At 35.3% G+C, this 13,702-nt stretch overlaps 1 protein-coding gene across 7 annotated transcripts in view; it reads right to left on the reverse strand.

Moving 5' to 3' along the window:
• Nucleotides 1-13,702, reverse strand: part of STK3 (serine/threonine kinase 3) — a 378,723-nt gene that overhangs the window by 214,482 nt on the left and 150,539 nt on the right. For all 7 annotated transcript variants that reach the window (XM_077846732.1, XM_077846731.1, XM_077846729.1 and 4 more), the window contains one exon: nucleotides 5,782-5,896. In XM_077846732.1, the coding sequence (XP_077702858.1) occupies nucleotides 5,782-5,896 (115 nt within the window). The remainder of the gene's footprint in view (nucleotides 1-5,781; nucleotides 5,897-13,702) is intronic.

Raw genomic sequence — 13,702 nt, forward strand, 5'->3', positions numbered from 1 at the left:
TACCACGAAGAAGATAGTTTAGGAAGAATACAAAACAAGGGTGAAAACCAAGGAAATAGGAAATATACAAGAAAATGATGGCACTAACCCAAAAGTCCAGTGAAAAGAAATTCCAAGGATGCAGCTGTACAGCAGACCTAAAAAGCAATGAGTCCACATTAGAACAAGAAATCAGGAAGCTCCAAAGAATGTCTTCTCAAAGAAGAATCACATAAATTCCAGGAAACAGGTAAAATGATTAAGAAGGTAGAAGACATTAGCAAAATGATAAAGATGGCATATGCTGCTTCTCTAAACATGAAGGAAAAAAACAAAAGGAATAACTAGGAAAAACAAAAAATTATACACAACATCATGATCCTAACATAGATCCATCAATCTACAACATGGCAATGATTTTGAGCAATTATGTGTGAGAAAAATAAATCCATTTAAACCAGATGCTGTTCTCCTTCAGGTGACCTAGAAGTGTGACACCTCAACTTTTAGAGAGGGAAATATAATTTTAGCATATCATTGTTTCCTCTTTCAAGATGTCCTTTGCCCTCTCGCTTCTCATTCATTCATTCATCCATCATGCTAACAAATATTTACTGAGCATCCTGCATGCCAGGCACTGTGCTAAGAATGGAGATAAAGCAGTGAACAATGAAGATAAAACCCTGCCCTGGGGGAGCTTGCATTCTAATGATAACATGACTCCTCCTCTTCCAAGAATCTATTAAGCAGTTTTATCTCCTAAGGAGCTTTCTCTGAACTTCTGTGTTAGGCTAAGTGCTTTTCCTTTACTGCTCCTAAAGAATTTTAATAACTCTTTATATATAAAGAGAGTCAAAATCAGCTTTTTATATAGGTATTACCTCAACAATGCAACAACAGCAAAATTTCTTAAATTTATTAAAGTTATTTGTACCTCTACTGAAGAGCCCTGTGCCTAGATCCATAAATGTTTTGAACCTTCCCATTCAACTGAAGTGTAAATAAAACTGCCAAGTAAAATGTAAAGCAATATAGATGTTGTTTATTATTTAACAGATAGGAAGCTAAAGTCTCTGTCAGGTAAATGACTTGCTCAGATCATAAAACTAGTCTATGAAAAAGCCAAAATTAAAATCCATAGTGCTAGGTTAAATTAAAGTAAGTGGTCAAATCAAAAAATGGGCCAAAATGGGAGAGAATAACCTCAAAACTTTATTTTCTTAAAACTTTCCCAAGTACACGACAGATGTCTAACACAGAGACTCCATTTTCTTCCATATGTCAAGGCACAGCTTAACAATTACATAAAGACCATTGTGAAAGCCTCAAAAATATAATCTACTTTTTAAAAGCTTCAATTTCGGGATCCCTGGGTGGCGCAGTGGTTTAGCACCTGCCTTTGGCCCAGGGTGCGATCCTGGAGACCCAGGATCAAATCCCACATCGGGCTCCTGGTGCATGGAGCCTGCTTCTCCCTCTGCCTGTGTCTCTGCCTCTCTCTCTCTCTCTCTCTCTCTCTCTTTGTGACTATCATAAATAAATTAATTAATTAATTAAAAAAAAAAGCTTCAATTTCATAGAGTTGTGCATTTCCACTTTGCAGTATATGATACTTGAAATGCATAAATGTTTAGATGTTAAGTGATAACTGATATAAAATATATTCATTTTAAAATATTTCTTCACAAGGAAATCTTCAAACTTATTCCCATAAATATATTATTTATTACAATATTAGACTACAAAAATAGAACACTTAATAGATGAGGAGAGTTGCTTTATATTCATAGGACAAGCAGCCAAGGAATTGATCCTGTTTCAGTTCAACAAACATTTATCAAAGCTTTGTTAGATGCCAGAAGCTACTCCAGGACTTGTAATATTTCCATAATGAATTATAAAAATGTCTGTCCTTGGGTGGCTTATGGTAGGGGAAGGCAACTGCAACTATTTTCCTAAACACTAAGAGCTGACTAATTAAATGTGACTTCTGGGTACCACAGCAGGGTTATCTACACATAGGTTTCACCACACTTAAAAGATGGGTCAAAACAATGTAATTATTTTTGAAAAATAGTCAATTGCTAAAATATACAATATTAGGACTTGAGTTGTTTGTGAATTTGATCACAGAAATCAGAGGATTTAACTCACATATGTTTATAGATCTCCCAACATTTAGTAGCTGAAGGAGTCAATGAATACTAACTAAACAGTGATTTTTATTCATAATGCAACCAGAAGACTCAGAGAAACTTTTAGCACCCACTAGAATACAAAAGGGTTTAACCTTCATCCTATCTCTAGTACCAATACCACTGATTAGCACAATTACCATTCATTACCAGCTCAAATGCCAACTCTGATCTGCCCCATGGTACACAGCAACATTTAAACAGATATAATTCCAACCCTTTGCTGCTCAGCCTCAATTCCAATTACTGGAATATTCCTAACTAACTCCTACACCTAATTCTATGCCTTTATCTTTTCTTGGATGTTTCCCAAAGGAAAAGTATAGGCCAAAGTATAAAACCTCTGGAAGAGATATTTTGAAGCTCCTTTTTTAATATCTATTCCGACAATAAGATAGCTGGTTTTATGACTTTTAAAATATATGAAGCACGCATACAATCACCAGCAAACTGTCAGACAATCCTGAAAACTATTAAGAAAAGTGCCAACAACAATAACAAAAAGATAAGCACAAAAAGGAATAAACGAGCCAATACACATATAAAAAGGTGCAAAGGCTACTTACTGGTCAAAATATGTGAAAAAAAATTAATAATAGTAAAAATTATAATAATAATAGTAGCTAGAATTTATTATGCCCTTTCTTTATGTGTGAATATACAGTAAAGACTTACCTAATTAATTAATCAACCAATTATATAAGAAACTACTCAGGAAAACAGAAAAAGTTCCAGAGCAGATGTGATGTTAGCTGGTCCCTCATAGATACAAATTCACTAGGCAAAGCCTGGGGTAAAGGCAAGCACTCAATGGTGGAAGAAAAGATGAGGTAATAACATTTACAAAAACACCATAATATGAATCCAGTCTCTATTCTAGGAGCCATTTCTATTCTAAAGTGCATAATAAAAGTGACAAGTTATGAAACTGCACAGAGAAGAGGGAGGTAAGACATAAACAGCACTGTATTTTAAGCTAAACAAATGAACTTAAATTTTTTATAGGTATGTAACTTAATCAGATTTGTTTTATCCTATACCTTTAATTTTCAAGAAAATATTTCATCAATACCAGATATCAACTGATAATTAAAATTCAGCAATACTTCATTCCTAATGAAGTATCTTTCAAAGACAAGCACAATTCTACAAAAAGTACATTACTTGAGTGGTCTTCCAAAAGTCATTACTTTTAAATCAAAAATGAAAAGAAACTGCCAACCTAGAATTCTTTACCCAGCAATTATATCATTCAAAAAATGAAGTTAAGTAACATTTTTACCTATCGCCATCATACCCACATAAAAGAGAGCATTGAAGAACATGTTCTTCAAGCAACTGTGAAATATAGGAAATATAGAACAACAAAAAGCAAAAAAACTGACAGTATAAATAAAAAGAAGAATGTCCTGTGCTGTTTAAAATGAATTAAATAGATGCACTAAATCAATAAATTAAAAGAAACAACCATGTAACAAAAACAAAAGAGCATATAAACTCTAAAAAAGAAAAAGTTCCCGTACCCTAAGGAAAAAATTGATTGTTCTGTGACCATGAAAACAATTGAGTTTTAACAGATCAAGGACAACTGTTTCACTGGTCACATTTCTAAAAGCCAGTCGATTAACAGGTAACAGTCACACCCTTGAAATTCAGACAAGAGGACTATCACTCCAGTGATCATTCCTATAAAATGATCAAATACTTACAATGCCTAGTCATTAAATAAAAAAAGATACAAAAGATACAAATCTTTATATTGCTAACCTTCCCAGTAGTAGTACTCTTTTCTCTTTTTATATATATATATATATATATATATATATATATATATATATATATATATATATAAAAGAAAAGCAGGATGCAAATATTCTTGAGATCTAACAGGAGCTGTTATCAAGGCAACTGGGAATCAAATTCTCCCATTAACTCCAAACTCAAGGATAACTGTTCTGTGAGAATAACAAATTACTCCAAATGTAGGACTCCTCATACATATTCAGTGGATTCTATCTTCCAAAATGAATGTGAGTAGGGTAAAATATTCCCTTTGCTAACTGGCAAAGAAGATTCCTGAGGATAATGATTCATCCATATCCGTATTTTAGAACTATACTATACCTTCACAGTTTGCCATTACTGGCAACAACATAATAAAGTACTTGAATAAAATATTTCCTATCTATTCACAATGGTAATATTTACATTTAAAACCAAGAAAACAGATTTTCCATTTCATATATTTCTATACTTGATAGAAAGTATTATTTCATATATCTAATACTTGATAATTTTAAATACCAGGTGTACTAAGTTTAGCCCTGAAATGATTTTTAAACACTTCTCTAAAGTATAATTATTTTCAATTAGAGCACTGTTCTGTCACTCAAGAGTCATCTGATTTACATAAATATAGTTAAGCACCATAGAAATTCTAAAATATATAATTAGAATGTCACAAATCACCTAATTCATCCTGTCAAAACAGGGATTATTTTAAGTTCTATTTCACTTCTTCAAAAAGAAATCATATTTACTTTATTTTCTCTAACAGAAAAAAAAATTAGTAGGATAAACTTACAACGTACTTCCCCAATCAAACCTTAAAATGATTCTGGTTAACCACTAATTGACTCAAGTAGTTAAGTATTTTTCTGAATGTATTTTACTTAAATATGTCTGACAACATACAATAATGTCATGTAGTAATTAGGTTACTGTTCTACAGTATTATAAATTATTTCACTGATTATTATTCTTACTCATTCACAGATAAAAAGGTCACTTTTGTCCTTATATCCAAGTAAATTAGATGCACTTCTAGCATAAAGTAAATAATTTTGTTAATAGCTCTTACTTATGGTTAAAGCATAACCATAAAAAGCTATTATTGGTGATCCCTAGGTGGCTCAACAGTTTAGCACCTGCCTTTGACCCAGGGCATGATCAGGAGTCCCCCAATCGAGTCCGGCATCCGAATCCCTTCATGGAGCCTGCCTCTCTCTCTCTCTCTCAATGTGTCTCTCATGAATAAATAAATAAAAATATTTTTTTAAAAAAAAAAGCTATTATTAAATAACACATTTCACTAACCTGAATTCACAGACACACACACAATTATGAGCTAGCTTTGTCATTTTCAAACCCCCTAACAATATTTGGGAAAATAAAGACAAAAAATGTTTTTGTATTATTTTTTAACATTCAGAAACATAAAACCTTAATTGTTTACCACAGATTATAACACAGAAAACATAAAGAAATACTATAAATATTATGAACTTGAAATAAAACTCTAGCCATAATTTATTGAACTCACATTAATAAAGAATATACATACTGATTCCAAATGAAGAAGTGGAGTACCTGGTAGATTCTAGGTGACTTATCAAAAATTTCCTAACAAATAAACAATCATAGGACTCTCAAATTTGCCATACAAAGATATATGCTAGTTCTCAGACCTCATACTAGATCCTTTCACAATGTAAAACCTTTTCTTTTTTCACACTGATATTTTCTTTGTAACAAAATACTACCTAGTTAGATTGCTAAGCATGAATCTTTAGAAATGAGATTAGCAAAACAATTTAAAAATACTTACTGTCTTGTTTCGTAATCTAATTATGTCCGAGACAGAGCCAGCGCCACAGTACTCCATAACAATCCAGAGGTCTGTGTTCTTAAAATAACTGCCATAGTACTTTACAACATATGGGCTAAAGAAAAATATATACACAATTAAACTTAATTTCCAAAGAAAATTATTTCTTAATCCCAATATAAGTATTTTCAACATTTCATAATGTTCCAATAAGTAAATATCTATTGTACATCAAATTGTCTATATGTAGGGTTTATATAATTAGGTTTTAATTCACGGATGAAATTTAACAGGATTACAAAGCAGAGTAGGCCCAAGTGCTTTGAGTGATTCCCAAGAACATAAGGCTTGGTTCTGGCAAAGAACTTGGTATATAACATAAGGAACAAATGAAAATATTGTCCTTTAACTAAAGCATTTTAAATATAAATCTTTAAGGGAGTTTGCACTCAGATATTAATACTCAACTCTAAAATACTCTAATTCAACAAAGTCAACAAAATTATTTTCAATTCTCTTTTATTTGGGCCTTAAAAATTCCAGAGATAAGTAATTACAACTATTTTTGCTTTAAATTCAGATTACTAAAATTAATCATTTAAAATATTTATTTAAAGAAAAGATTTTATTTATTTATTCATGAGAGACACAGAGAGAGAGGAGAGAGGCAGAGACACAGGCAGAGGGAGAAGCAGGCTCCATTCAGGAGCCCAATGTGGGACTAGATCCTAGGACTCCAGGATCATGCCCCAAGCCAAAGGCACTCAACTGCTGAGCCACCCAGGCGTCCTTTAATTTAAAATATTTCTGAAGTTTTATGTCTTTCAGAGCAGAATAAACTATGTTTATAGCCTGTTTTTAGGAAGACTTAGAAAGGGACAAAGAGTCACATATTTATTTATTTAATATTTAATATTTATTTAATATTTACTAAGAGCAAGCTATATACACTGATATGTAAGACATCTTGCCCAACTCAAAGAGGCAGAGTACCATATTCATAGAATACGTAAGATAAAAATAAAAGTAGCATAAACTAAGTAGTAGACAGCTTAAATACCACAAGAACTAAAATAAGGAAATGGCAGGGCCAGCAGAAAGAACCTGTAGTAAGGGAGGGATTTGAACTATGAAAGAAAGGTTAAAACTCTTCAATATGAGTGGAGAAGAGATAAGAACATTCTAGGAAAAAGAAAAACTATAAGTAAAGGCACAAAATAGAAAGGGAAAAAAAACAAGAATGGCATAGAGGACAACTTGTTCAAAAGATATTTTTAACCAGTAGCGTTTATCATGAAAAGTGGCATCAGTGTAAGATAAATAAAACATAAAAATCAAATTAGCAAAAAATAATAATAAAAGGAAGTATTACGAAATATGACATAAAGAGACCACCAAAAAAGAGCTCAAAAGAAAGCAATCAGGGAAGACTTCTCAGTGGAGCCTTTAATTTTCACTAAGTCTTCAAGTCAAGGGTAGAGTAGACTGGTTGAAGCTTAAGTATTTAAACTAAAAAGGTACCTACAAAGCTAGGATTCAATCCTTTTTTATCCTTCTGCTCCTGGTTACCTCTTGTATAGACTTGCTTCCCAACTGGTCACCTTGTCATAGTTTTCTCCCCCATTCAAATCTATGTTCCATATAGTTGACAAGGTTACTACCTTCCTTTAAAATAGAAGTAAAATAAACTGGCATATTGTTCTCCCATTAAAAAAAAAAAGAAAATTTTACTTAAAAAAGAAAACCTCCAATGCCTCTCCATTACTAAAAGGAAAAGATCTTAACTGCTCTTTATCACATACAAGAGCTTTCAAAATCTACCTCTCCACCCATATCTCTCATTACTCCCCACCTCACACCTTAAATTTGCAGACATATTCAACTCTGGTAGGTGCTGGCAATGGAAAGTAAATATCAGAAATTCCTCAGTGTTCACTGAACCACTGAACAAAAGTGCTTGTTTACAAACAAATGAAACTGATCTTTAACACACCCAGAACTTCAACCTATGGGAAACATAAAAATGTCTTCTTTACATACACGTTTTTGGGGTGTAAGTACCAGTGTAGAAACCTTTCCAGGGAGTACTGCTCCTACACACCTGACTATGCATCGGAAACACCTGTGACCCAGGTCCCACACCTTAGGGATTCCAATTTCAGTAGGTCTTTTTTTTTTTTTTTCCAAAGATCTTATTTATTCATGAGAAACAGAGAGAGAGGCAGAGACAGAGGCATAGGGAGAAGCAGGCTCCATGCAGGGAGCCCGATGTGGGACTCGATCCCGGGTCTCCAGGATCACATCCCACCCGGGCTGAAGGCAGCGCTAAACCGCTGAGCCACCCGGGCTACCCTCAGTAGATCTTTTAAAAGTTCTATTGGCAACTCTGATACTGGCCCACAGTTAAACCTCACTCCAGAAGAATATCCTTCAAAGAACTTCTTTAAATATTAACCTTCTCATTCAAAATTAAGTAGCAATGAATTCAGGATTATGTTGACTGAAAAACACAAAGAAAACATATATTTTATCTTGCAGGTCTAAGGGCAGGACTGACAGCCCTTAGGAAAATTAGGGATTCTAACGTGGGTGGCTACCTGAAAAAGCAACCCTATCTCTCTTTAACAAGGGAGAAGGGTCAAGGGATCCCTGGGTGGCTCAGCGGTTTAGCACCTGCCTTCAGCCCAGGGCATGATCCTGGAGACCCGGGATTGAGTCCCACGTTGGGCTCCCTGCATGGAGCCTGTTTCTCTCTCCACCTGTGTCTCTGCCTCTCTCTCTCTCTCTTTCTCTCTCTCTCTGTCTCTGTCTCTCATGAATAAATAAATAAAATAAAAAAAAAAATAAGAGTGAGTCAAGAGGACAGCTTTGGGGACAAGTAAAATTCTCTTCAAAAAATAATTTGTGGGGGGCAGCCCAGGTGGCTCAGAGGTTTAGCGCCACCTTCAGCCCAGGAAGTGATCCTGGAGACCCGAGATCGAGTTCCACATCAGGCTCCCTGTGTGGAGCCTGCTTCTCCCTCTGTGTCTCTGCCTCTCTCTCTCATGAATAATTAGAGAGTCTCATAAGTCTCATAAGACTCTCATAAGTCTCTCATGAATAAATAAATAAAATCTAAAAAAAGAAAAAAAATACTTTGTGGGGCACCTGGGGGGGGGGGGGCTCAGTGGTTAAGCATCTGCCTTTGGCTCAGGTCATGATCCTAGGGTCCTGGGATTGAGTCCCACATCAGGCTCCCCAGAGGGAGCCTGCTTCTCCTTCTGCCTATGTCTCTGCCTCTCTGTATCTCTCATGAATACATAAATAAAATCTTTAAAAAAAAATACTTTGTGGTCCATTCTAATACACAAGTACACAGATCAAGGTCCAACAGTTCTATATCATAAACCACAGCCTCAATAATTTTAACCTAGAAAAGCATTCAAGCAGGTAGGGCTAAACAGCCACATTAAGGACATTTGCCTGAATATAGTTTCTATCATTTATTCATTGACCCTCTGCTTAAGCCAGATGTTCAATATGCAGTGGTGAACTGCACAAACACAATTCTGATTCTCACAGAGCACACACATGAAATACACTGGTACTAGAGAAGTAAATCGCAGATAAATACAATTACTAACTGTGGTTTAAAAAAAAAGCCTGGGTGGCTCAGTGGTTGAGCATCTGCCTTTGGCTCAGGGCATGATCGCAGAGTTCCAGGATTGAGTCCCACATTGGGCTCCCTGCAGGGAGCCTGTTTCTCCCCCTGCCTATCTCTCTGCTCCCTCTCTGTGTCTATCATGAATAAATAAATAAAATCTTTTAGAATAAATAAATAAAAATTTTTAAAAGGTGAGGGGCTGCCCTGAGTTTCAAAATAAAGCTTGAAACTTTATTTTGCATTCATCATTTATCCAAATAAAACTGTTCTTAGTTCATATGAAAGAATGGAATAATACTCATATTTTATGGTATTCTCTGACTTGGGAAGCACTAAAGTATATGGAAAAGCTTTGAAAGTAGACAGGAGTGAGCTTTAACAATAAAATATTCCCCCTTTATTGAATGGCTGTAGATTATAATTTAGATTTGGAAAAGAACAAAATTGTTTAACCACAAAAGTTTATATACAACAGTGACCTACAATTGGTCATATTCTGATAGCTTCTACATCAATACCTCTTTTTTTTTTTTACATCAATACTTCTTTTAAAATTTTAAACCATTTATAATATCTTATAGTTACTTTGTCACTGACTTTATCTGCCTCCTCCAGAAGAAGCTCCATGAGATTAGGTGCCAATCTGGTTTGCTTTCCATTTTACCAGCAGTACCCGCCTTCTTATATGTACAAAAGAAAGCAGTGAATAAGTGAACAAATGAATAATCACAGAAAAATCAACAGAAAGGACCTAATATAGGCCTTCCCAAAAGAATAACATTTAAGGTAAGATTCAAAGGTCGGCTGGAAATTAACCAGATAAAGAGCATCCAGGCACAAAGAACTATCTGTGCAAAGGCCCTGAGGAGAGAAAGAGCAAATCATTCTCAAGAAATCAAAAGATCAGTGTGCCTAGAATAAAGTAAGTGAAGAATACGGTTGAATACAATATAGTTGCAGATGGATGCGGGAGCCTAGTAAATGAAGGGCATCAAAACCAAAGTGAGGAAATTGGGCTTTATTAGATATATAAAAGAAGATCTGAGAAGAATTTTAAGCAGAGCAATAACATGACCTAATTTATAAAGATTTTTCTGGCTGCTACATCAAAGCTAGATTATAGGAAAGCAAATATAAATACAGGCAGAACAATTGGAAGATTATGTTAATCTACGCACACAAGAAATTGTACTGGGCCTATCATTTTATTTTTTGTATTTGTGATACTTTGACTCTGGGACCTGCTGACAAGACCTCCACCACCATCCTTCTTGGGATTAGCCCATTCCTAGAGATAACACCTATGAGTGTACCCAATCAGGAGTCCATATCCCCAAGCAAACCAATTAGAAGTCCATATTGCCAACCACCTCCAAGAGCCACTATTTCCCTAACCTCATCAACCCAGAGCCATATACCAGACAACTAGTGATTACCCTACACCCCAGAACCCATTGAAATCATTCAAACTAACCAATCCTAAACCTGTTCACCTTATCTCATCCATTCCTTCCCACAGAACCATGATAAAAGCTCTTGCCCATGTTTTCCATTCTCTCCCTCTGCCTCCTAACTGACCTTAGTGCTTCCCTGTATAAGCCTTCCTTGCATGGCAGGCTTACATCTCTTAGGATCTATAACAATTTATCTCCTGACCCACTGGTCTCACCAAACCAAAAAATAATAATACAATCTACATTTTTAAAAAGAGATGTGGTAAATTGGAGTGGGAATAAAAGAAAAGAGAACAAACCCAAGAGATATTTTCAAGGTACATTCAACAGAATTTGATAATGATATAGACTGGCAAGTTAGGAAACAGGAAGCAAGTCGTCTTCCGTGTTTTATTCACTATGCCTCCTTTCAACCGCAAACTGAACACAAATTTAAGACTGGCAAATTAAGATTAAAATTTAAAGTTGTCATTAAAAAAAATTACAGATATAAATATGCTCAGAGAGTTCAAGATCTGGGATTTCTAACTCAAGCTGTTTCCACTGACATAGATATCATTCATTCAAATTCATTCATCATTCATTCATGTATCATTTTAAAATAATTGGCTTTCACTGAACAACATATATGAACTAATAGCAAAAGCAAGGGAGAAAAATGGGTAGACTTTGGTGACAAGAAAAGCCAGTCAAGGCAATGGGGAATCCCTGAAGAAGTTTATGCAAGGGACGCCTGGGTGGCTCAGCAGCTGCGCGTCTGCCTTCGGCTCAGGACGTGATTCCGGAGTTCCAGGATTGAGTCCCACATTAGGCTCCTGCATGGAGCCTGCTTCTCCCTCTGCCTATGTCTCTGCCTCTCTTTGTGTCTCTCATGAATAAATAAATAAAATATTAAAAAAAAAAGTTTATGCAAGAAAATAATACAATTGAATAGCATTTAAAGAGGATTATCCTACGAAAGACTGTCAGGTGACACTATTCATTTCAGCTGGCAAGTTAACTATACAGTTATTTAGATACCCTAACATCTGTTTTTTTAACCACACGTTGATTCTTAAAACACTAGAGAGGAGGCAGTTTCCTTCAAGACAAAAGCTCTGTTATTTATAGAATTTTAAGCAACACAAAAAATTTAAATTCAGCCACAATTCCTAAGAATCTTGACTAAGCCTCTGTACAGATTTACATGACATATGAGAACCCAGCAATTCCGTATATTTTTGGCCTGCTAAATAGCCAAATATGACTTAGAAAATTCCACTGGGTGGAGGGACAAGAAAGACTCAAGTCAAATTACTGCATACACCCAGAAGCAAAGGTGAAACATGATGCCTTGATAACTGGTGTGACAATCATGAGCCATGTTCCATTCCTTTCCTATGCCATCTCCCACTGCTTCCTTCTCCTGTCCCGTATATTCATTTCCCTTCCCCTATTTAACACCTTCAACCCAGTGAGACTATGTATCATCTTCCAGAACTTTTCTGGGGGGAGGGGGCAGTGTTGCCTCTCATCCTGTGCCTAAAGACCATATCCTTTCTATTCCTATCTCCTTTTCACACCTCCTCTACACCCTTTATCCTGACAGTCTTCCTCTAGTATTGTGATTCAAAATAGAAACAGTATAAAATGAGAAGAAAAAAAACAGAAAAATGGAAGAAGCACTACAAACTCTTCTTGTCTATTTGTACCTTATATAAACATTATTCATGGTACAAATTATTTGTAGTGAATCATTATGTTTAAGCTTCTTGTGGAAATTCAAACATTAATTTTTACTGCCTAAAAATTAACATTTTTATACAAGTTGAATTTATCTTAATTGAACAAAACCACGTATTGTTAAAAGTATTTTTATTTTTATTTTTTAGAGCGGATTTAGGTTCACACCAAAATTAAGTGAAAGATAGAGATCTCCCAGACACTCCCTGCCCCCACTCATGCATAGCTTCTCCCATCATCAGCATCCCCCTCCTGAGTAGTACATTTTATACAACTGATGAATCTAATCTATACTAGCACATTCTTAACATCCAAAGTCCTACTGTACCTTAATGTTCATATTAGGTGCTATATATTCTGTGGGTTTGGACAAATGTATACTGATTATATCCACCACTATATTATCATACACAGTAGTTTCACTGCCCTAAAAATCCTTCCCACCCTTCTAACACCTAGCAACCACTGATCCTTTTATTGTCTCCATAGTTTTGTCTTTTCCGGAATGTCAAATAGTGGGAGTCATACAGTATGTAGCCTTTTCTGATTGGCTTCTTTCATTTAATAATAAGCATTTAAGTTTCCGGTTTGAGAGCTTATTTCCTTTAGTGCTGAAAAACATTCCATTGTCTCTTTATGCACTCACCTACTGAATGACATCTTAGCTGCGTCCAAGTTTTTGGTAATTATAAATCAAGCTGCTATAACCATACATGTGCAAGTTTTTCTGTGAACATAAGTTTTGGGTTTTTTTTTTGAAGATTTTATTTACTTATTTATGAGACACACAGAGAGAGAGGCAGAGAGAGACACAGGCAGAGGGAGAAGCGGGCTCCATGCAGGAAGCCCGATGTGGGACTTGATCCTGGGACTCTGGGATCATGCCCTGAGCCAAAGGCAGACGCTCAACTGCTGAGCCACCCAAGCATCCCTGAACATAAGTTTTCAACCGCTGCTGGATCATATGGTTAAAAGTATGCTTAGTTTTATATGAAAACAGCCAAATTGACTTCTAAACTGAATGTACTACTTTGCATGGCCACCAGCAATGAATGGAAGTTCCTTCTGCTCCACACCCTCACCAGTATTTGGTCTTGTCAGT

This window comes from Canis aureus, chromosome 14 (assembly GCF_053574225.1).
Source record: "Canis aureus isolate CA01 chromosome 14, VMU_Caureus_v.1.0, whole genome shotgun sequence".
NCBI lineage: Eukaryota > Metazoa > Chordata > Mammalia > Carnivora > Canidae > Canis > Canis aureus.